The sequence below is a fragment of the Henckelia pumila genome, chromosome 4 (genome assembly GCF_033568475.1).
Source record: "Henckelia pumila isolate YLH828 chromosome 4, ASM3356847v2, whole genome shotgun sequence".
Taxonomy (NCBI): domain Eukaryota; kingdom Viridiplantae; phylum Streptophyta; class Magnoliopsida; order Lamiales; family Gesneriaceae; genus Henckelia; species Henckelia pumila.
Window position 1 is genome coordinate 23,307,002 of NC_133123.1, and position 24,284 is coordinate 23,331,285.

Here is a 24,284-nt window from a genome sequence, read left to right on the forward strand (position 1 = left end):
AAAAGCCCAGGCAGGTCTGGCATTCAAAGTCCACTTCAGTGGCATGCAAGGACCACATCAGTGGAACTAAAAGCCCAGGCAGGTCTGGCACTCAAAGTCCACTTCAGTGGCACGCAAGGACCACATCAGTGGAACTATTTTAGGCTCAGATAAACAAACATGAATATGAAGTATTTAATAATGGAGAAAAAAATAAATCTATAGGTGTAAAGACTCCAATTTTTTTTTTATTTCATTCAGAAAAGCACACAAATATAAAAGGGTGGCGCCGATCTGATTTTTAATGTGTTTCTAAAATAAAAATATTTGTCAAACTATTTTCAAAGAGTTTTAATGTTTTTATTTCAAATTATATAAATCAACATCGATATTTGTAATTTTAACAATTGAATCAGATCATACTTCAGAGTAGCCCATTCAAACCGAACCCTCCGAAGTAGATAAGTTGAGTTGGGTCATCCAGATTGTGTAATGCCTCAGCCTTATTTATAAAATAATTAAATAACGACTTTCCGTATAAAATCGAGTGTTTTCCTTTAAAAAATTTAGGCTTCTTGCGAACAGTGTAACTAATAATATTTCCAAGAGCAATCGTCTGTGCCTGTGGACTTTGATCTATATCTACACGAAAAATAATATTTTTGAGATCATGGATCGAGCACAATAGAAGATCCTTGAGACTATCTAATAAGTTTTTGTGTAACATGAAATATACCGAACAATATTTTTAATAAAATATTTTCAACGACTATTTTCAAAGAGTTTTAATGTTTTTATTTCAAATTATAAAAGTCAACATCGAAATTTGAACAATTGAATCCTCTGAAGAAGATAAGGTTAGGTTGGGTTGGGCCATGCAGATTGTGTAGCCAAATTTATAAAATAATTAAATAACCATTTTTCATATAAAATCGAGTGTTTTCCATTAAAAAATTTAGACTTGTTGCAAAGCTTGTAGCTAGTAATATTTCCAAGAGTAGGCACATGTGACAGGTGGACTTTGATCTGTGAAAATTAATATTTTTGAGAATATCGAGTATAACAGATCGAAGATTTTTGAGACAATCTAATAAGTTTCTGTATACTAGGAAATCTATTGTTTGAACGTATTTTAGTAAAATATTTTAACATTGGCCAAATTCTATTAGAAGTTGACTTGAACTTGAGTAGTTGATTTGTTCCTAATCATAATTTGAGAATTCGTTACCATAAATATATAATTTTCCTAAGGAATTTGTTTCTCTTGTCACACGGGAGAATTGTTATAAAGGTGTACTTTGAATTCTGAAAACGTGTACAACAACAGCAGCAACGGCAACAACAACTAGTCGAGGCGAGAGAATCTTTCTATCCGCAAGACGAAATTGCCCATTAACAGTGCTCAACGTTGGCGGCAATCGTCTCTAAGATACAACGACTAACGATCGTGATATAGCAGCACTACAAATATCACGAACTTCAGCGAACGAAAATAAGTTTCAACTTTTCTTTGAGAAAGTGAGGGAGAGATTTTTCAGAAATCAGAAATCTGATATATACGTTATCAGATGTTTCTGTGTAAATTTTCTATGTTATAACCAACGTATATATAGTCTTATACATGAAACAACACGTTTGAAGGCGTAAGGATGCAACCCATGACAAAAAAAGCCCAGAAAGAGTCGTGACTTTTCAAAACACAGAAGGTGCGCTCGGGCGGTAATTTTCTACCGCTCGAGCGCCAATCTTCTGTCTCACACCTAAAAGGTGTCGCGCGCGGGCGGTAATATTTTACCGCTCGGGCACACACCTACTTTGAACGGTGCGCTCGAGCGGTCATTTATTACCGCTCGGGTGCCCAAATTCTGTCCCGCGGTGATGCGCTCGAGTGGTAATTATTTACCACCCGGGCGCACTCAATTAAATAATAAAATATTATTTTAAATAAATTTTATCCAAAAAGAATAATTTATCATAAGACCTCGCCTCACCTCGCCTCGCCGCGCCGGCCAGCCGGTCGCGCGCGCGTGTGTTTGTTGCATCGATTAGCGTCTTGCCCCTTTACAAAACATCTGGTGCCCTAAGGGCCCAATCCCATAAACCAAACATGGGTTATTTAAGGTGAACAACAAATTGGAGTTGTTTCAATGTGGGACAACCAATTCCCCATTTCCCTCCAATTTATTTCACCAAATTTTTGAATTTTTCAATACTTGGGACAAGTGTTTCAAGCCATTTGGGTCAATCATTTCAAACCCTTTCAAGCCCATTTCTTCCAACAATCATAATTCATTCAATATTTCCAACAATCCCCCACATGAATGAATTTCACATAAATTATCATTCTCACTAGAAAGTCATTTTGAGTTATTCTTACATCAGGATAGGTAGCTTGTGGCTTTGAACCTACCGTAGTAAAATACTATCGGATTTACTAGTTGCATAGTGACGCGATGTCTTGAACTAGTCAACCGTTTGTGTAAACCAAGACAATAGTACTTTCATAACAATACTCTAACATATTTTGTTCTCACGTTGTGTCCATTTCAGCCCTGGACCGTATCTTAGATTCATAAGTGTTGCAATCAAAGCGGCCAATATTTCGCACTTATATAGGTGATCTCCTATCAAGAGTATCCTGCGTTACTCCACCTTATAGGTATAGGAATCATTAAAAGAAAACTTAACCTCACCACATTTTGCAAGTCATTTATACTTGGATATTTCAGGAATGAGCAAGTAACAATTCCAAGCACTCGGACTAATATTTATAACTTAGTTGTCCCATTGAACCAAAGTTTTGGGATCTCCAATTCTCAAGGTTGGGTTACCGCTATAAATATTTTTAATTTGTGGACTTTAACCCATTCCTCCAAGTAGTTTGTACATTTGATCTCTATTTATATTTTTTTGTAAGCGGATCCGCAAAGTTTTCCTTTGACTTCACATAGTCAACCGAAATAACCCCATTCGAGATCAATTGTCTTATGGTATTGTGTCTTCGACGAATATGTCGAGATTTACCATTGTGCATACTACTTTGTGCTCTTCCTATTGCTGACTGACTGTCACAATGAATCGTAATGGAAGACACCGGTTTATTCCAACATGAAATATCTTTTAGAAAGTTTCGAAGCCACTCGGCTTCTTCTCCAGCTTTATCTAGAGCAATGAACTCGGACTCCATAGTCGACCGAGCTATACAAGTTTGTTTAGAGGATCTCCATGACACCGCTCCTCCACCGATTGTGAACACATATCCACTCGTAGACTTGGAGTCTTTCGTGTCAGAAATCCAATTTGCATCACAATATTCTTCTAGGACTGCAGGATATTTTGTATACACTATTCCATAACTAGAAGTGTATTTCAAATATTCAAGCACTCTCATTAGTGCTTTCCAATGATCCTCACTTGGATTACTTATGAATCGACTAAGTTTGTTTACAGTATATGCAAGATCAGGACGGGTACAGTTAGTTAAGTACATTAAACTTCCTATCACCCTTGCATATTCCACTTGTGAAACAGGTTCTCCTCTATTTTTGGCTAAATGTGTACCCAATTCCATAGGTGTTCTAGCCGGAGGACGATTTGTGGTATTAAATCGTTCAAGAACTTTTTCTACATAATGAGTTTGTTATAACATAATTCCAGTAGGAAGTCTAGAGACTTTAATCCCTAGAATAATATCACACAATCCCAAATCCTTCATGTCAAAATGTTGTCTCAACATTTTCTTGGTTTTCACAATCAATTCACGGTTGCTGCCCATGATTAACATGTCATCTACATAAAGACAAACAATTACATATGCATTTGTAGTACCTTTGATGTAGACACATTTATCACATTCATTTATTGTGAAACCATTTGACAACATTGCAGTGTCAAACTTTTGATGCCACTGTTTAGGTGCTTGTTTGAGTCCATACAATGACTTGACTAGTTTACACACCTTTCCTTCTTTTTCGGGTACAATAAACCCTTCTGGTTGTTTTATATATATTTCTTCGTCCAACTCTCCATTCAAAAACACTGTTTTAACATCCATTTGATGTATCTCTAGATCATGCAATGCTGCAATAGCTATGAGAACACGAATGGATGTTATTCTAGAAACAGGAGAGTAGGTATCGAAGAAATCATATCCCTCCTTTTGTCTAAAACCTTGAACCACTAATCGAGCTTTATATTTATCTATAAATCCATCTTCTTTGTATTTTCTTTTAAGAATCCACTTGGATCCTAAAGATTTACATCCCGGAGGGAGATCAACCAACTCCCACGTATGATTGTGCATGATGGAATCTATTTTATTTTGTATGGCTTCCTTCCAAAAAAGAGCCTCAGGATTTGATAAAGCCTCTTGAAGAGTTCTTGGTTCATTATCTAACATGTATGTTAGAAAATCAGGACCAAACTACTTTTCAACTCTTACACGCTTGCTGCGTCGTGGTTCCTCGTTGTTTTGTGGAGTTTCAGTTGTGTTTTCATGAGTTCGTTTGTACGAACTAATTTCTTTCCTTTCTTTACATGGAAAAATATTTTCAAAGAATACAACATTCCTTGACTCCATAATTGTGCCTTCATGTACACCAGGAATCATTGACTTATGTACTAAAAATCGATATGCACTACTATTGTATGCATAACCAATAAATATACAGTCAACCGTTTTAGGCCCAATTTTTATTTGTTTTGGCTTAGGTATTTCTACTTTAGCCAAACACCCCCACACTTTGAGGTATTGGTAAGAAGGTTTACGACCTTTCCACTGTTCATATGGTGTTTCGTCTTTTCCTTTGATTGGAATCCGGTTTAGAATGTAAGTTGCTGAGAGAATCGCTTCACCCCACATATTTTGAGGTAAGCCCGAATTTATTAACAACGCGTTCATCATTTCCTTTAATGTTTGATTTTTGCATTCTGCAATGCCATTGGATTGAGGTGATTAAGGGGCTGTCGTTTGATGAATGATGCCTGAAGTTCAGCAAAATTATTCAAAAGGAGCCACATACTCTCCACCTCGATCACTTCGAATCATTTTAATTTTCGAACTTCGTTGATTTTCAATCTCAGTCTTATATTTCTTGAAAGCTTCAATTGCTTCATCTTTGCATTTCAATAAATATACGTAACAAAATCTGGTGCAATCATCAATGAATGTTATAAAGTACTTATTTTCACCTCGTGTTTGTACCATTTTTAAATCACATACATCAGCATGTATTAATTCAAGTGGCGTAGTACTTCTCGTGACATTATGAAATGGAGTTTTAACCATTTTTGCTTCAACACAAATCTCACACTTATGTTGTGGATTTCTTTTAAACATAGGTATTACATTTAAATTTGCAAGTCTTTGCAACGTGTTGAAGTTAACATGTCCTAATCGTTCATGCTATATATCATAACTTTCAGTCAAGTAAGCAGAACCAATAACTTTATTCTTCGCCTCAAGGCGGGAAACATTCATTACATTCAACTTAAAGAGACCACTATCTTGGTACCCTTTCCCAACAAATACACCAGATTTAGTTAACACAAATTTATCAGATTCAAATACCATTCTAAATCTAGCCTTGCTCAAGAGTGAACCAGAAACTAAGTTCTTTCGAATTTCTGGCACATGCAGCACATTCTTGAGCGTCACCTCTTTACCCGAGGTCATCTTCAACACCACATTTCCCACTCCCACAACTTCGGACGTTGCGGAGTTTTCCATGAAAAACTTTCGATCCCCAACGGTGGCATAGGTGGAATACATATTTTTATCGGCACAAATGTGACTCGTAGAGCCGGTATCAATCCACCATCCTCTCGGATCATCCACCATGTTGGTCTCACAAATAACGGCACTTAAATCAATATCAGAAATTGCTAAAGGTACATACCTTTGTTCAACCAAGTTTGATTGATTTCGTTTCTGATTTGTGTTCTTTTTCTTTGGAATTCGGAAATCCCTTGCCATATGATTCGGTTTGCCACAGTTGTAGCAACTTCCTTGGAATTTCTTCGCTTTCCCCTTTTGCTTTCCATCATGAGGGCGCTTCCTCTTGTGACTCGTACTAGATTCCGCCAGATTTTCTTTGGCCTCGGTTTCCATCTTTTTATGTGACTTGGCCTCGGTATTTCTGTTGTCCTCCTCAATGCGAAGTCGCACTATAAGATCTTCAAGTTTCAACTCTTTACGTTTGTGCTTAAGGTAGTTTTTGAAGTCTTTTCACATAGGAGGAAACTTCTCAATGATATACGCGACTTGGAATGGTTCATTGATTTCCATCCCTTCGGCCAATAAGTCATGCAAGATGATTTGTATCTTTTGCACTTGACTCATTACAGTTTTTGAGTCTATCATCTTGAAGTCCAGAAATTTTCCAACCACGAACTTCTTTATACCTGCGTCTTTTGTTTTGTATTTCTTCTCCAAGGAATCCCAGAGTTCCTTGGCCGTCTTGACTGATGAATAAACACTATAGAGAGTGTCATCAAGGCCATTCAGAATATAGTTTCTGCACAGAAAATCGCTGTGGTTCCATGCATCAACAACGGTCCTCCTTTGGGTGTCAGAATCGCCATCAACGACGATAGGGGGATCCTCCTTCAGAAATCTAGACAGATTGAGCGTTGTCAGATAGAACAGCATCTTCTGCTGCCAACGTTTGAAGTCGGCACCATAAAACTTTGGCGGCTTTTCTCCATGTGCAGGGGCGGAAGCGAGCGGAGTGAATAAAACGGTAGACATCTTCAGAATCCGAGAAATACAAAAATTTCGTCTTGCGATTGTTATAAAGGTGTACTTCGAATTCTGAAAACGTGTACAACAACAGCAGCAACGGAAACAACAACTAGTCGAGGCAAGAGAATCTCTCTATCCGCAAGACGAAATTGCCCGTTAACAGTGCTCAACGTTGGCGGCAATCATCTCTAAGATACAACGACTAACGATCGTGATATAGCAGCACTACAAATATCACGAACTTCAGCGAACGAAAATAAGTTTCAACTTTCCTTTGAGAAAGTGAGGGAGAGATTTTTCAGAAATCAGAAATCTGATATATACGGTATCAGATGTTTCTGTGTAATTTTTCTGTGTTATAACCAACGTATATATAGTCTTATACACGAAACAACACGTTTGAAGGCGTAAGGATGCAACACATGACAGAAAAAAGCCCAGAAAGAGTCGTGACTTTTCAGAACACAGAAGGTACGCTCGGGCGGTAATTTTCTACCGCTCGAGCGCCAATCTTCTGTCTCGCACCTAATAGGTGTCGCGCGCGGGCGGTAATATTTTACCGCTCGGGCGCACACCTACTTTGAACGGTGTGCTCGAGCGGTCATTTATTACCGCTCGGGCGCCCAACTTCTGTCCCGCGGTGATGCGCTCGAGCGGTAATGATTTACCGCCCGGGCGCACTCAATAAAATAATAAAATATTATTTTAAATAAATTTTATCGCCGGCCGGCCGCTCGCATGTTTGTTCCATCGATTAGCGTCTTGCCCCTTTACAAAACATCTGGTGCCCTAAGGGCCCAATCCCATAAACCAAACATGGGTTATTTAAGGTGAACAACAAATTGGAGTTGTTCCAATGTGGGACAACCAATTTCCCATTTCCCTCCAATTTATTTCACCAAATTTTTGAATTTTTCAATACTTGGGACAAGTGTTTCAAGCCATTTGAGTCAATCATTTCAAACCCTTTCAAGCCCATTTCTTCCAACAATCATAATTCATTCAATATTTCCAACAAGAATATCCTACTTTCCTTTAAATTCGTCCATCTATTTTTATATATAGATTTCTGCCTTTCTCCTGTGAGTAAAATCGCAATCTGGCTACAATTTCTTCTCCAAGTTCATCTTCCACAATTTTAATTTCGCGAGTTCTCGAATAAAATTTTAGTCCGAGTTCCGTCGTTTCTGAAGCTCCCTCTTTTGTTTCGTTTATCTAACTTTGATCGCACTTATACTGCATGCTTTACATGCAAATTGATTAATTAATTTGTCACCATGAATGCAACTAATTCGAATGTCTTTTTTTGTTTATCGAATCAATAATAGTGTTGTTAAGTGAATATTGTAGATAAATCGGAAACAATGAAAAATTAAAGTAGTCTCGCCAAGGGCAGAGATCGGCGGAATTGGAAAGGTGCACCATCGAGATTCGAGAAAGATGGAGATCAACAAGGCAATTTAAATTATTTTATGCATAATATTGTAATTTATAATTTGTTTCGAATTAATTAATAAATATACGTGGAATATATATATATATATATATATATATATATGTTATGATATAAACTTTAAACTAAATAGCAGGCAAGCAAGCACAGACTATATATATATTTTTTGTGACGTGGACCCCCGAACTAACGCAATAGCCTGCAAACTACGTTAGTATACCACATTAATCAAGCACTGTGTGACGGGCTAGTCCAAGAAGGTGTTGGTAGGGAGAATATTCGAACTCCGACCTCTGGCCAAGAATTCATCTACTCCACCAACTTGAACACCCTCTTAGAGGCAATTGCCTCCTATTTAGTTTGCAACTGTGCATTATATATACGACATCGATTTGTTGCAAATATGGTGCGATATACTGGCTCCCCATGGAGGTGTCCAAGTAATTGGTGGAATAGGTGAATTCTTGGTGCGATATACTAGCCCCCGGCCCCCCATGTGGTTTACCTGACTAGCGTAGTTTGCAGGCTATTGCGTTAGTACGGAGGTTTACCCAGAGCGCACCGAAAGATAGCGGCTGTGGGTTCCCACATAAAAAAAATAAAATTGGTTCGATATACTACGAAATTGTGAATCTATTAGTATAATTAGGAACAGTACTGGGCTTCAGCCTAATCCAATCCCTTCCCTTTTTGGATATTGACCATATAAATAGTTTAAATTTTTAATGTTTTACTGTTACACACTTCAGCCAATAACGATTTATCGTTTTAAATCCAACCCAGTACTTATTTAATTTATTAAACCTTTAATTGTTCATCTCTTATTGTTATTGGTGCACTACTCGAATGGCAATATGGCACGAGCCCAAGACTAGTCACTGCTTTAATTCACCAATATTTTTTAATTTGTTCGTCTAATTTGAGATTATGGTCTAATAATTTGTGTTATCTGTCATGCTATGTTTTTTTTTCCCACTCTTGTTTAAGTATTTCTTTTGGTTACTTCTGAATTTTTTGTGTTAATGGATTTTTGTTAAAAATTATATCTTGTATTGCACTAAGTTAATTAGGTACACTTTTAATAAAGAAATTAATATGTGAAAATATTGCTTTGTGCATATGATTTTTATTATCGAAATCTTTGACTGCTCATGATTATGTAATTTCACAAAAACTATTGTATGATTTTCACACGAGTTAATTTTTATTACTAATACATATTTTTATATATTCGTTGAAATATTATCCTTAATTCATTATATAGTTTGGCGCATTAATATTTAAATAATGAATACAACCCCAGATATAATTCTGAACCCCGCGTATAATTCTAGTTTTTTACGCCAATTATTAGATATTATCTCTTTTTTTTTGGACAGCAGATATTATCTCTCAAGCCTCAATATTATACAAGTATATTCATAGTTTCTTAGAAAAATCAATATTTACCCCAATTAGTTTCGCCTATTGGATATTCTCACTCAAACTTTTGCAGGTAAGCCCAAACATAGTTCCAAAAACCGAAGCCATAATTTAATTTTTTAAAATCGATTTAAATAAAATTTAATTTTTTTAATTTAAAAAGAAAAATAAAATGACATCAAAGTTTTTTTTTAAAATATTATTCTCTAAAAAACAATAACATCATTTAGTTTCCTTCCAAGGACAATAAAAATAAAAGTTAAATTTAATTTTTTAGATCAAGTACTTTAATTACATAAATTTAAGGATATAGTATACTATGAGATCTTAAAATTAAAAATAATATATGGTTTTGGTATTGGTTTCTCATTTTTTTGGAATGCGAATCGTAAGCTCCAATTCTACGGTTTCGATTCTTATTTTTTAGAAAAGGTTTTGATTTCGATTCCACGGTTATTAGAAACTCTCGTCTGACTATTAGCATGTGAAACAGTGAAAGTAGCCACACAATACTTACATACACTATCCAAAAGTATTAATTGTCAAGTAAACCTATATACAAATTTATATAATTTTCGACAAAACATAAAACAAAGATTTATATGTGCAAGTATGTTCCAAAGTATTATGAAATGTTTTAACAAAGACTTCACATGATCACAAAATATTCTCTGGCTACTTTCTTCATGCAGAGTTTGTTACAACATTTCAGAGCATTGAAGTTACATGCCTTTGTACAAATTTACTTGGAAATATTTCTTAGTCAATTAATTCCATTAGAAATTTGTATAAAGAGATTTGAGACAATCTTTGACCGTCCTTTCTCGAATGTTTTAGAACAAATCGCTCACCTATTTATTTTGGGGCCATCGGAAATAATTTTTACAAGAGCTCTCTTTTCAAGTTTGATGATGTTGAAATTTTACCTCGAGTTCGGTCTGGTAGAATGGATCCTCCAAATCCTTTAGAAAGTAGGTCAGGTCGGGTATGGCAGAACTGCACAAGCAACAGCTAGGTCAAAGGGACGCCGAAAGTGTTTTCGGCGTGACCCCTCCGAAGCCTAAGTCAGTGTCTTGAAGGCAGAGGGTATGATTAATGCAAAAACTGAGAGATATGAGTGCGTGAATGTAAAAGTGAGTAATGAATAATACAACCATAACAATACCTGTATTTATAGGAAAAATAGAGTAAGTTACCTAGTCGAATTATAACATGTCCTGTACTGAGACTCTTCATCCATTGGACCGCCTTCAAGTTTATCCCCATCTCATAAATATCTCGAGATGGTCAAACTTATCCACAATGCATGTAAGAGAAGTCCATCCAGCACATTAGGGGCCAGCTTTGGTCGGCCCATAAATAACAGCCCAGTTTAAGTAAAGCCCTAACAGGTGTAAAACTGGGCTGAACCTTACCTAATGATTATAATTCAATAATTGGGCCAACCCTCATAAACCCATAACGAATGGATTCGGGTTAAAATAATTTCACGAGGTATCAATAGTACCTCCCGAACTGGTCTAAAAGAAGAATGAGTTTAGACTAAGAATGGAGTCCGGTCCCCGCACTGTACATGTGTCCCTAGAACAATCCAGCATTTTATTCATGAAATGTGTTTCTTTTGGACGGTCCAGATCAGGATCCGCGTGATGTGTTTTTCATGAACGGCTCAGATGTCCCCTGACGGTTCATTTATCGAAACCAAAAACCTTGACTTGTCCCGTCCCGAGCCGTAGATCCAGTAAAAAATCAACGGTCCAGATCGATTCACCATCTATATATATATGAATCGGTAAAATCTTGTTTTTTTTTTTTTTTTTACCTTTCACTCTTGTACTGTTACGCTGCAAAAATTTCAAGAGCTCGCCCGACCCGGACTACTGCGTCTGTCTTGTTTGTGTCACTCCCGAGCTACAACTCTTTCACCTGTAAGTCCTACCGTCCTTACACTAGGCTGATTAATATGTCCTCCCCAGACGAGACTTCTGTTCAAGAGATAGTAGCCTTTTTTGAAGCATCCAATTCTCCCTCTAACAACCCCGAGCCCTCCGATTCCAATAATCCAAGCTCAGAGCTGGATCTGTCGGAGACTCGTATAGAAAAATTAAAGCGACTGCACAAACTCAGGTCGGATGAAGCCCGATTATCTGCCAAAGGGAAAAAATGGTATGAAGTCCTGGCCTCCCATCTAAGTCCAGACCTAGGTCCCCTCATTAGGGAGAAATCGGGAATGCCCGATACCTATGATCTTATAATCCCGGGCCGTAAAGACCGGGCTCACAGACCCCCCCCCCCTAATTTCTTGAGCTTCAGCCTAGATCAAATCAAGATGGGTTTAAGATTTCCAGTCCCGAACTGCATTTCCTACTTATGTCAGTACTTTTGTGTGTTCCCGAGTCAGTTATCCCCGAACTCTTTTAGTTCAATTCTATCATTAGGTGTACTTTTTTGTTTTTTCCGAATTCCCTTAGACATAGGAAATTTCATTTACTTTTTGCAAATTAAGAAAACCGCCCCGGGCCGCTTCTATATTTCCATGCGACCCGAATACCCCTTTTTGAAGGGTAAGCCTAGCTCACACAAAGGCTGGACAAACAAATATTTTTTTGTCAACCCCAACCAGCCATGGGAATGCCGGTCTAACTGGGCTATGAACTTTACCAGTCCTGAACTTCCAGCCCTGCCTACTCACAACTTTACCAATTTTATCAATACCATGTCCGCGCAAACTTTTGATATTGAGAGCCTGATTGAGGAGGATCTGCTCTGTCATTATGGCTTCAGTGGGAAGGGAGTAGAGATCCAAGGGGATGTAGGTAGTACCCCTGTACCCGTGCTATCCTTATCTTAGAATGATTCCCCTTATGCCTTTGATTTACCGTATTTTTATATATGTATATATATATATATATATATATATATATATATATATATATTTAGACGACAGGATCAAATCTGCCGCTATGCCTGCCAACTTCAGAGCTGCACTGAAGAACTTGAAGAGGAAGAAAACAGAGGACAGTGAGGCCAGAACTCATCCCGAACCTCCACTGAACAGTCAAAAAAGAAAACTTCCAAAACCAAGGAAAAACCCAGCACTAGTCTTCCCGAGCTTGAGCAGCCGTCCATTGTTTCCTCGTCCCGAGCTCGTGGCAAAGAACCCATAATAGAGTTCAAGTCCCTACCTGACGCTGAACCTCAGGGAATGCCCGATCAGCCCGGGGTCCCAGAGATGTCATTTTTCTCGAAGCCCGACCCCCAAGGGTGCCTAGGCATAATGCAGAACCTGATTTCTCGTTCTGATTTAAAAATCCTTCAAGGAGTGCCTACCTTGGAAGCTGAACAAAACTTCGCTCTTGCCTCCCTGCAGGTATATTTCACTTTTCGATCTTACTTTGTATACTGAGCTGTCATGTACCGAGCTGGGTTTTACCCTTCGTGTTTTCACAGGCTCTAGCTTGGAGAGGGGAGATCACCAGCCGAGCTTTCAAAGACCGGGAGGAACACAACCTGAACCAGGAGGCCTTCGTTGCTCGGATTTCTGAGCTCCTACGAAAAACCCGGGAAATGAAGGCTGATCATGAGGAAAAGGTGACCGAGATGAGGGTGGAGATTGAATCCACACGGGATGCTCTGGAGGCTGCTCATAAAAAGACTGCCGAGCTGGAAGTGGATAAGATTGAACTAAAGAACCAAGTACGGGCCCTGACTCGGGAACTTGAGGCTGCTAAGGAGGTCGGGAAAAGAGAATTCTTGAATTCCGCCGATTTTGCTAATGCCGTAGCTGAGAAGGCGGCTACCTTCTTTGATGAGGGTTTCAAGGGGTGCTTAGCCCAGTTCAGGGCTAATGGGTACTCAGAAGCCGAGCACCCCGCCCTTTTCCTAGATTGTACCAAGGCTCTTGATGACATGCCCGATGAAGACTCGGAGGAGGCCGAGCAAGAGAAGCCAGAAGATCCCGATCAGAGCTCAAGGTCACAGGACGCCCCCGCCCTTTGATTATTTGTATAAATATTGTTTAAAAACATGATCTAAATGGTAGACCCTGCGAGGTCATTGATTTTGGTTGTTGCCCAGGTAGGGCTAATACATTGTTTACTCTTTCACATATGAATGTTTTTGCCCAGTTCAGGTTTATTTAAGAATTTTCCTTTTCTAACATAGTTTTACTGTTATAAATGTGCATGCAAATCCACCCACAAAATTTATCAAGTATAAATCTTTTAAGGGCCCGACCTACATATATCCGGACTGGTTGAATCAAGTCATAATTAATCCAGTGTATCCCTAAAACCCGAACTATATGTACCCGGACTGGATGAGTGAGAATTGAATTCCGACCTTCAAGGGTGCCTGGACTAGTTGAATGCAAATTAGTACCTTTTCTAAGCTCTTTAATGCTCTACTGTGACCCTCGAGCTTGAATCATACTAGGATTTTCAATTACCCACCAAAATGTGGGTGTTAGTATTGCTAATTACTAATTTTAAGTACCAGACCTGTCTGGGTTTTGAATTCCATTGGTGGGCCACTGAGGTGGACTTTGTGTGCCAGACCTGCCTGGGCTTTTAGTCCCACTGTTGTGGTCCATGCGTGCCACTGAGGTGGACTTTGAGTGCCAGACCTGCCTGGGCTTTTAGTTCCACTGATGTGGTCCTTGCGTTCCACTGAAGTGGACTTTGAATGCCAGACCTGCCTGGGCTTTTAGTTCCACTGATGTGGTCCTTGCGTGCCACTGAAGTGAACTTTGAGTGTCAGACCTGCCTGGGCTTTTAGTTCCACTGATGTGGTCCTTGCATGCCACTGAAGTGGACTTTGAATGCCAGACCTGCCTGGGCTTTTAGTTCCGCTGATGTGGTCCTTGCGTGCCACTGAAGTGGACTTTGAGTGCCAGACCTTCCTGGGCTTTTAGTTCCACTGATGTGGTCCTTGCATGCCACTGAAGTGGACTTTGAATGCCAGACCTGCCTGGGATATTAGTTCCACTGATGTGGTCCTTGCGTGCCACTGAAGTGGACTTTGAGTGCCAGACCTGCCTGGGCTTTTAGTTCCACTGATGTGGTCCTTGCGTGCCACTGAAGTGGACTTTGAGTGCCAGACCTGCCTGGGCTTTTAGTTCCACTGATGTGGTCCTTGCATGCCACTGAAGTGGACTTTGAATGCCAGACCTGCCTGGGCTTTTAGTTCCACTGATGTGGTCCTTGCGTGCCACTGAAGTGGACTTTGAGTGCCAGACCTGCCTGGGCTTTTAGTTCCACTGATGTGGTCCTTGCCTGCCACTGAAGTGGACTTTGAGTGCCAGAACTGCCTGGGCTTTTAGTTCCACTGATGTGGTCCTTGCGTGCCACTGAAGTGGACTTTGAGTGCCAGACCTGCCTGGGCTTTTAGTTCCACTGATGTGGTCCTTGCATGCCACTGAAGTGGACTTTGAGTGCCAGACCTGCCTGGGCTTTTAGTTCCACTGATGTGGTCCTTGCGTGCCACTGAAGTGGACTTTGAGTGCCAGACCTGCCTGGGCTTTTAGTTCCACTGATGTGGTCCTTGCATGCCACTGAAGTGGACTTTGAGTGCCAGACCTGCCTGGGCTTTTAGTTCCACTGATGTGGTCCTTGCATGCCACTGAAGTGGACTTTGAGTGCCAGACCTGCCTGGGCTTTTAGTTCCACTGATGTGGTCTTTGCGTGCCACTGAAGTGGACTTTGAGTGCCAGACCTGCCTGGGCTTTGTAAGGAATGTCTAAAAGTACTAATGCATTATAAGAAAAATTGGCTCCTACTGCGCGATTGTTTTTTTTTTTTTCTTAAAAACAAAATTGACATAAAACAGGACTGACCCTGAGATAAATAAAAACAGGACTGACTTTCATAACGTAAAAAAACCCACTGGTTAAGGACCAACTTGATGAGTTATAGATACTGTGGTGAAACCCGGGCTGGCCTGCTTATGGATAGTATTTTTTCAAGTGCTGAGCATTCCGGGGCCTTTTACCCTTCTTGCCTTGGGCATCTTCCAGATAATATGCCGCAATTCCAGCTTTTCCTATTACTTTGAATGGGCCTTCATACTTGGCCTCCAGCTTTCCTCTTTCCCCTGGATGTTGTATCTTGCGCATAACCAGATCTCCCTCCTGAAAAACTTTAGGGTATACTCTTTTGTTGTAAGCCTGGGTCATTCGTTTACGATAGGCTGCGAGCCTAAGTGCTTCTCGGGACCTATGTTCTTCGAGTAAGTCCAAATCCATTGCTCGTAGTGCTGGATTGTTTGCCCCATACGCCATTATCCTCGCACTCTCTTGTCCAATTTCTGCCGGGAGAACTGCTTCCGTCCCATACACCATACTGAAAGGAGTTTCACCTGTACCAGATCGAGTTGTAGTTCGATAGGACCATAATACAGAAGGGAGTTCGTCTGCCAATTTTCCCTTAGCTGCATCTAGCCGTGTTTTGAGAGCTTGGACAATCATCCTGTTGGTAACCTCAACCTGTCCATTCCCTTGAGGGTATGCAACAGAGGTGAAAACTTGTTCAATCTTCATCTCTTGACACCATGCTCGAACTTTGGAGTCACAGAACTGCCTCCCATTGTCCGAGGCCAACCTGCGAGGGATTCCAAAACGGCATACTATATTTTTCCACAGAAAATTGAGCACTTCATTTTCTGTAATTTTAGCTAGGGGCTCGGCCTCCACCCATTTAGAGAAATAGTCGACCGCGACCAATAAAAACTTTCTTTGCCCCGTGCTAACAGGGAATGGTCCTACAATATCCATTCCCCACTGATCAAAAGAACAAGCAGCTACTACTGCCTTCATGTATTCTGCCGGTCTCCACTGTAAGTTAGCATGTCTCTGACAATTATAACATGAACTAACCAGAGCTGATAAGTCTTTTCGCATGGTAGGCCAGAAGAATCCTGCCAAAAGTGCTTTTCGAGCTAGGGCAAGACTGCCCAGGTGACTGCCACAAGATCCCTCATGAATTTATTGCAACACATAATTGGCCTCATCCGGGCCCAAGCATTTTAACAAAGGCTGAGAGAAGGATCGCTTGAACAGAATCTGATTGATCATGACAAAGCGGAGGGCCCTTCTTTTTACTTCCCTTGCTTTTTTTATTATCGCTTGGCAGTTCTTTTGTAGTTAGATATTTGTGTATATCATACCTCCAATCCCCTTCTGGTACTTGGGCTAGCATGTCATCCAAAGTTTCCAGCTGGGAAACGAGCTCCCGACCCGTGACAATGGGATCCGGTCGGTCACTCAAAGTGCTGGCTAAATGGGCCAAGTGGTCAGCCTTGATGTTCTCTGTTTGGGGAATTAGCTCTAATTTCAGATCTGTGAATCCTTCTTTGGCCTTGTCCAATGCATTGGCATATTTTCTCATTTTATCGTCTTTGACTTCAAACTTTCCATTGCCCTGTTGAATAGCTAATTGGGAATCGGAATATAGGATAGCTCGGGAAACCCCCAAATTCCGCGCTGCCTTAAGGCCGAGTAACAAGGCCTCGTATTCTGATTCATTATTGGAGGCTCTGAAGTCTAGTCTGATTGAAATTTTAGTCTCTTTTGGTATACACTGGATAAACCTCCGGACTAACACAATACCACAAACCACACTAGTCTGGTAAATTGCACTAGAAAAGCCAAGTACAACATGCTAGTTCAAGAAAATGTTTGTAGGAAAAATCGAACACCTGATTACGATCAAGTGCTTACCTACTCTATCAAATTGAAAACTATTTAGAGGCTTGGTAAGATATTTTAGGCTCAGATAAACAAACATGAATATGAAGTATTTAATAATGGAGAAAAAAATAAATCTATAGGTGTAAAGACTCCAATTTTTTTTTATTTCATTCAGAAAAGCACACAAATATAAAAGGGTGGCGCCGATCTGATTTTTAATGTGTTTCTAAAATAAAAATATTTGTCAAACTATTTTCAAAGAGTTTTAATGTTTTTATTTCAAATTATATAAATCAACATCGATATTTGTAATTTTAACAATTGAATCAGATCATACTTCAGAGTAGCCCATTCAAACCGAACCCTCCGAAGTAGATAAGTTGAGTTGGGTCATCCAGATTGTGTAATGCCTCAGCCTTATTTATAAAATAATTAAATAACGACTTTCCGTATAAAATCGAGTGTTTTCCTTTAAAAAATTTAGGCTTCTTGCGAACAGTGTAACTAATAATATTTCCAAGAGCAATCGTCTGTGCCTGTGGACTTTGATCTATATCTACACGAAAAATAATATTTTTGAGATCATGGATCGAGCACAATAGAAGATCCTTGAGACTATCTAATAAGTTTTTGTGTAACATGAAATATACCGAACAATATTTTTAATAAAATATTTTCAACGACTATTTTCAAAGAGTTTTAATGTTTTTATTTCAAATTATAAAAGTCAACATCGAAATTTGAACAATTGAATCCTCTGAAGAAGATAAGGTTAGGTTGGGTTGGGCCATGCAGATTGTGTAGCCAAATTTATAAAATAATTAAATAACCATTTTTCATATAAAATCGAGTGTTTTCCATTAAAAAATTTAGACTTGTTGCAAAGCTTGTAGCTAGTAATATTTCCAAGAGTAGGCACATGTGACAGGTGGACTTTGATCTGTGAAAATTAATATTTTTGAGAATATCGAGTATAACAGATCGAAGATTTTTGAGACAATCTAATAAGTTTCTGTATACTAGGAAATCTATTGTTTGAACATATTTTAGTAAAATATTTTAACATTGGCCAAATTCTATTAGAAGTTGACTTGAACTTGAGTAGTTGATTTGTTCCTAATCATAATTTGAGAATTCGTTTCCATAAATATATAATTTTCCTAAGGAATTTGTTTCTCTTGTCACACGGGAGAATTGTTATAAAGGTGTACTTTGAATTCTGAAAACGTGTACAACAACAGCAGCAACGGCAACAACAACTAGTCGAGGCGAGAGAATCTCTCTATCCGCAAGACGAAATTGCCCATTAACAGTGCTCAACGTTGGCAGCAATCGTCTCTAAGATACAACGACTAACGATCGTGATATAACAGCACTACAAATATCACGAACTTCAGCGAACGGAAATAAGTTTCAACTTTTCTTTGAGAAAGTGAGGGAGAGATTTTTCAGAAATCAGAAATCTGATATATACGTTATCAGATGTTTCTGTGTAAATTTTCTATGTTATAACCAACGTATATATAGTCTTATACATGAAACAACACGTTTGAAGGCGTAAGGATGCAACCCATGACAAAAAAAGCCCAGAAAGAGTCGTGACTTTTCAAAACACAGAAGGTGCGCTCGGGCGGTAATTTTCTACCGCTCGAGCGCCAATCTTCTGTCTCACACCTAAAAGGTGTCGCGCGCGGGCGGTAATATTTTACCGCTCGGGCACACACCTACTTTGAACGGTGCGCTCGAGCGGTCATTTATTACCGCTCGGGTGCCCAAATTCTGTCCCGCGGTGATGCGCTCGAGCGGTAATTATTTACCACCCGGGCGCACTCAATTAAATAATAAAATATTATTTTAAATAAATTTTATCCAAAAAGAATAATTTATCATAAGACCTCGCCTCACCTCGCCTCGCCGCGCCGGCCAGCCGGTCGCGCGCGCGTGTGTTTGTTGCATCGATTAGCGTCTTGCCCCTTTACAAAACATCTGGTGCCCTAAGGGCCCAATCCCATAAACCAAACATGGGTTATTTAAGGTGAACAACAAATTGGAGTTGTTCCAATGTGGGACAATCAATTCCCCATTTCCCTCCAATTTATTTCACCAAATTTTTGAATTTTTCAATACTTGGGACAATTGTTTCAAGCCATTTGGGTCAATCATTTCAAACCCTTTCAAGCCCATTTCTTCCAACAATCATAATTCATTCAATATTTCCAACAATCCCCCACATGAATGAATTTCACATAAATTATCATTCTCACTAGAAAGTCATTTTGAGTTATTCTTACATCAGGATAGGTAGCTTGTGGCTTTGAACCTACCGTAGTAAAATACTATCGGATTTACTAGTTGCATAGTGACGCGATGTCTTGAACTAGTCAACCGTTTGTGTAAACCAAGACAATAGTACTTTCATAACAATACTCTAACATATTTTGTTCTCACGTTGTGTCCATTTCAGCCCTGGACCGTATCTTAGATTCATAAGTGTTGCAATCAAAGCGGCCAATATTTCGCACTTATATAGGTGATCTCCTATCAAGAGTATCCTGCGTTACTCCACCTTATAGGTATAGGAATCATTAAAAGAAAACTTAACCTCACCACATTTTGCAAGTCATTTATACTTGGATATTTCAGGAATGAGAAAGTAACAATTCCAAGCACTCGGACTAATATTTATAACTTAGTTGTCCCATTGAACCAAAGTTTTGGGATCTCCAATTCTCAAGGTTGGGTTACCGCTATAAATATTTTTAATTTGTGGACTTTAACCCATTCCTCCAAGTAGTTTGTACATTTGATCTCTATTTATATTTTTTTGTAAGCGGATCCGCAAAGTTTTCCTTTGACTTCACATAGTCAACCGAAATAACCCCATTCGAGATCAATTGTCTTATGGTATTGTGTCTTCGACGAATATGTCGAGATTTACCATTGTGCATACTACTTTGTGCTCTTCCTATTGCTGACTGACTGTCACAATGAATCGTAATGGAAGACACCGGTTTATTCCAACATGAAATATCTTTTAGAAAGTTTCGAAGCCACTCGGCTTCTTCTCCAGCTTTATCTAGAGCAATGAACTCGGACTCCATAGTCGACCGAGCTATACAAGTTTGTTTAGAGGATCTCCATGACACCGCTCCTCCACCGATTGTGAACACATATCCACTCGTAGACTTGGAGTCTTTCGTGTCAGAAATCCAATTTGCATCACAATATTCTTCTAGGACTGCAGGATATTTTGTATACACTATTCCATAACTAGAAGTGTATTTCAAATATTCAAGCACTCTCATTAGTGCTTTCCAATGATCCTCACTTGGATTACTTATGAATCGACTAAGTTTGTTTACAGTATATGCAAGATCAGGACGGGTACAGTTAGTTAAGTACATTAAACTTCCTATCACCCTTGCATATTCCACTTGTGAAACAGGTTCTCCTCTATTTTTGGCTAAATGTGTACCCAATTCCATAGGTGTTCTAGCCGGAGGACGATTTGTGGTATTAAATCGTTCAAGAACTTTTTCTACATAATGAGTTTGTTATAACATAATTCCAGTAGGAAGTCTAGAGACTTTAATCCCTAGAATAATATCACACAATCCCAAATCCTTCATGTCAAAATGTTGTCTCAACATTTTCTTGGTTTTCACAATCAATTCACGGTTGCTGCCCATGATTAACATGTCATCTACATAAAGACAAACAATTACATATGCATTTGTAGTACCTTTGATGTAGACACATTTATCACATTCATTTATTGTGAAACCATTTGACAACATTGCAGTGTCAAACTTTTGATGCCACTGTTTAGGTGCTTGTTTGAGTCCATACAATGACTTGACTAGTTTACACACCTTTCCTTCTTTTTCGGGTACAATAAACCCTTCTGGTTGTTTTATATATATTTCTTCGTCCAACTCTCCATTCAAAAACACTGTTTTAACATCCATTTGATGTATCTCTAGATCATGCAATGCTGCAATAGCTATGAGAACACGAATGGATGTTATTCTAGAAACAGGAGAGTAGGTATCGAAGAAATCATATCCCTCCTTTTGTCTAAAACCTTGAACCACTAATCGAGCTTTATATTTATCTATAAATCCATCTTCTTTGTATTTTCTTTTAAGAATCCACTTGGATCCTAAAGATTTACATCCCGGAGGGAGATCAACCAACTCCCACGTATGATTGTGCATGATGGAATCTATTTCATTTTGTATGGCTTCCTTCCAAAAAAGAGCCTCAGGATTTGATAAAGCCTCTTGAAGAGTTCTTGGTTCATTATCTAACATGTATGTTAGAAAATCAGGACCAAACTACTTTTCAACTCTTACACGCTTGCTGCGTCGTGGTTCCTCGTTGTTTTGTGGAGTTTCAGTTGTGTTTTCATGAGTTCGTTTGTACGAACTAATTTCTTTCCTTTCTTTACATGGAAAAATATTTTCAAAGAATACAACATTCCTTGACTCCATAATTGTGCCTTCATGTACACCAGGAATCATTGACTTATGTACTAAAAATCGATATGCACTACTATTGTATGCATAACCAATAAATATACAGTCAACCGTTTTAGGCCCAATTTTTATTTGTTTTGGCTTAGGTATTTCTACTTTAGCCAAACACCCCCACACTTTGAGGTATTGGTAAGAAGGTTTACGACCTTTCCACTGTTCATATGGTGTTTCGTCTTTTCCTTTGATTGGAATCCGGTTTAGAATGTAAGTTGCTGAGAGAATCGCTTCACCCCACATATTTTGAGGTAAGCCCGAATTTATTAACAACGCGTTCATCATTTCCTTTAATGTTTGATTTTTGCATTCTGCAATTCCATTGGATTGAGGTGATTAAGGGGCTGTCGTTTGATGAATGATGCCTGAAGTTGAGCAAAATTATTCAAAAGGAGCCACATACTCTCCACCTCGATCACTTCGAATCATTTTAATTTTCGAACTTCGTTGATTTTCAATCTCAGTCTTATATTTCTTGAAAGCTTCAATTGCTTCATCTTTGCATTTCAATAAATATACGTAACAAAATCTGGTGCAATCATCAATGAATGTTATAAAGTACTTATTTTCACCTCGTGTTTGTACCATTTTTAAATCACATACATCAGCATGTATTAATTCAAGTGGCGTAGTACTTCTCGTGACATTATGAAATGGAGTTTTAACCATTTTTGCTTCAACACAAATCTCACACTTATGTTGTGGATTTCTTTTAAACATAGGTATTACATTTAAATTTGCAAGTCTTTGCAACGTGTTGAAGTTAACATGTCCTAATCGTTCATGCTATATATCATAACTTTCAGTCAAGTAAGCAGAACCAATAACTTTATTCTTCGCCTCAAGGCGGGAAACATTCATTACATTCAACTTAAAGAGACCACTATCTTGGTACCCTTTCCCAACAAATACACCAGATTTAGTTAACACAAATTTATCAGATTCAAATACCATTCTAAATCTAGCCTTGCTCAAGAGTGAACCAGAAACTAAGTTCTTTCGAATTTCTGGCACATGCAGCACATTCTTGAGCGTCACCTCTTTACCCGAGGTCATCTTCAACACCACATTTCCCACTCCCACAACTTCGGACGTTGCGGAGTTTTCCATGAAAAACTTTCGATCCCCAACGGTGGCATAGGTGGAATACATATTTTTATCGGCACAAATGTGACTCGTAGAGCCGGTATCAATCCACCATCCTCTCGGATCATCCACCATGTTGGTCTCACAAATAACGGCACTTAAATCAATATCAGAAATTGCTAAAGGTACATACCTTTGTTCAACCAAGTTTGATTGATTTCGTTTCTGATTTGTGTTCTTTTTCTTTGGAATTCGGAAATCCCTTGCCATATGATTCGGTTTGCCACAGTTGTAGCAACTTCCTTGGAATTTCTTCGCTTTCCCCTTTTGCTTTCCATCATGAGGGCGCTTCCTCTTGTGACTCGTACTAGATTCCGCCAGATTTTCTTTGGCCTCGGTTTCCCTCTTTTTATGTGACTTGGCCTCGGTATTTCTGTTGTCCTCCTCAATGCGAAGTCGCACTATAAGATCTTCAAGTTTCAACTCTTTACGTTTGTGCTTAAGGTAGTTTTTGAAGTCTTTTCACATAGGAGGCAACTTCTCAATGATATACGCGACTTGGAATGGTTCATTGATTTCCATCCCTTCGGCCAATAAGTCATGCAAGATGATTTGTATCTTTTGCACTTGACTCATTACAGTTTTTGAGTCTATCATCTTGAAGTCCAGAAATTTTCCAACCACGAACTTCTTTATACCTGCGTCTTTTGTTTTGTATTTCTTCTCCAAGGAATCCCAGAGTTCCTTGGCCGTCTTGACTGATGAATAAACACTATAGAGAGTGTCATCAAGGCCATTCAGAATATAGTTTCTGCACAGAAAATCGCTGTGGTTCCATGCATCAACAACGGTCCTCCTTTGGGTGTCAGAATCGCCATCAACGACGATAGGGGGATCCTCCTTCAGAAATCTAGACAGATTGAGCGTTGTCAGATAGAACAGCATCTTCTGCTGCCAACGTTTGAAGTCGGCACCATAAAACTTTGGCGGCTTTTCTCCATGTGCAGGGGCGGAAGCGAGCGGAGTGAATAAAACGGTAGACATCTTCAGAATCCGAGAAATACAAAAATTTCGTCTTGCGATTGTTATAAAGGTGTACTTCGAATTCTGAAAACGTGTACAACAACAGCAGCAACGGAAACAACAACTAGTCGAGGCAAGATAATCTCTCTATCCGCAAGACGAAATTGCCCGTTAACAGTGCTCAACGTTGGCGGCAATCATCTCTAAGATACAATGACTAACGATCGTGATATAGCAGCACTACAAATATCACGAACTTCAGCGAACGAAAATAAGTTTCAACTTTCCTTTGAGAAAGTGAGGGAGAGATTTTTCAGAAATCAGAAATCTGATATATACGGTATCAGATGTTTCTGTGTAATT

The 24,284-nt window shown here is 39.0% G+C and overlaps 2 protein-coding genes across 2 annotated transcripts; both read right to left on the reverse strand.

The window, feature by feature from the left end:
* Nucleotides 1–5,383: 5,383 nt before the first annotated feature.
* LOC140860665 (uncharacterized) lies at nucleotides 5,384–6,727 on the reverse strand. Its single transcript, XM_073263671.1, has 2 exons — nucleotides 6,382–6,727; nucleotides 5,384–6,201 (listed from the first exon to the last, which is right to left on the reverse strand). Exons 1-2 carry the CDS (start codon nucleotides 6,725–6,727, stop codon nucleotides 5,384–5,386), a joined length of 1,164 nt encoding a protein of 387 aa, XP_073119772.1.
* Nucleotides 6,728–22,598: 15,871 nt separating this feature from the next.
* LOC140860666 (uncharacterized) lies at nucleotides 22,599–23,942 on the reverse strand. The gene is made up of 2 exons (XM_073263672.1): nucleotides 23,597–23,942; nucleotides 22,599–23,416 (listed from the first exon to the last, which is right to left on the reverse strand). Exons 1-2 carry the CDS (start codon nucleotides 23,940–23,942, stop codon nucleotides 22,599–22,601), a joined length of 1,164 nt encoding a protein of 387 aa, XP_073119773.1.
* Between the last annotated feature and the right edge of the window lie 342 nt (nucleotides 23,943–24,284).

What these genes read in the sequence shown, in the direction of transcription:
- LOC140860666 (XM_073263672.1), bottom strand. Translation starts at nt 23,942, where the DNA reads ATGTCTACCGTTTTATTCACTCCGCTCGCTTCCGCCCCTGCACATGGA. An exon ending in ATACAAAACAAAAGACGCAG is followed by an intron (nt 23,417 to 23,596) that starts GTATAAAGAAGT and finishes CTATGTGAAAAG; the next exon opens with ACTTCAAAAACTACCTTAAG.
- LOC140860665 (XM_073263671.1), bottom strand. Translation starts at nt 6,727, where the DNA reads ATGTCTACCGTTTTATTCACTCCGCTCGCTTCCGCCCCTGCACATGGA. An exon ending in ATACAAAACAAAAGACGCAG is followed by an intron (nt 6,202 to 6,381) that starts GTATAAAGAAGT and finishes CTATGTGAAAAG; the next exon opens with ACTTCAAAAACTACCTTAAG.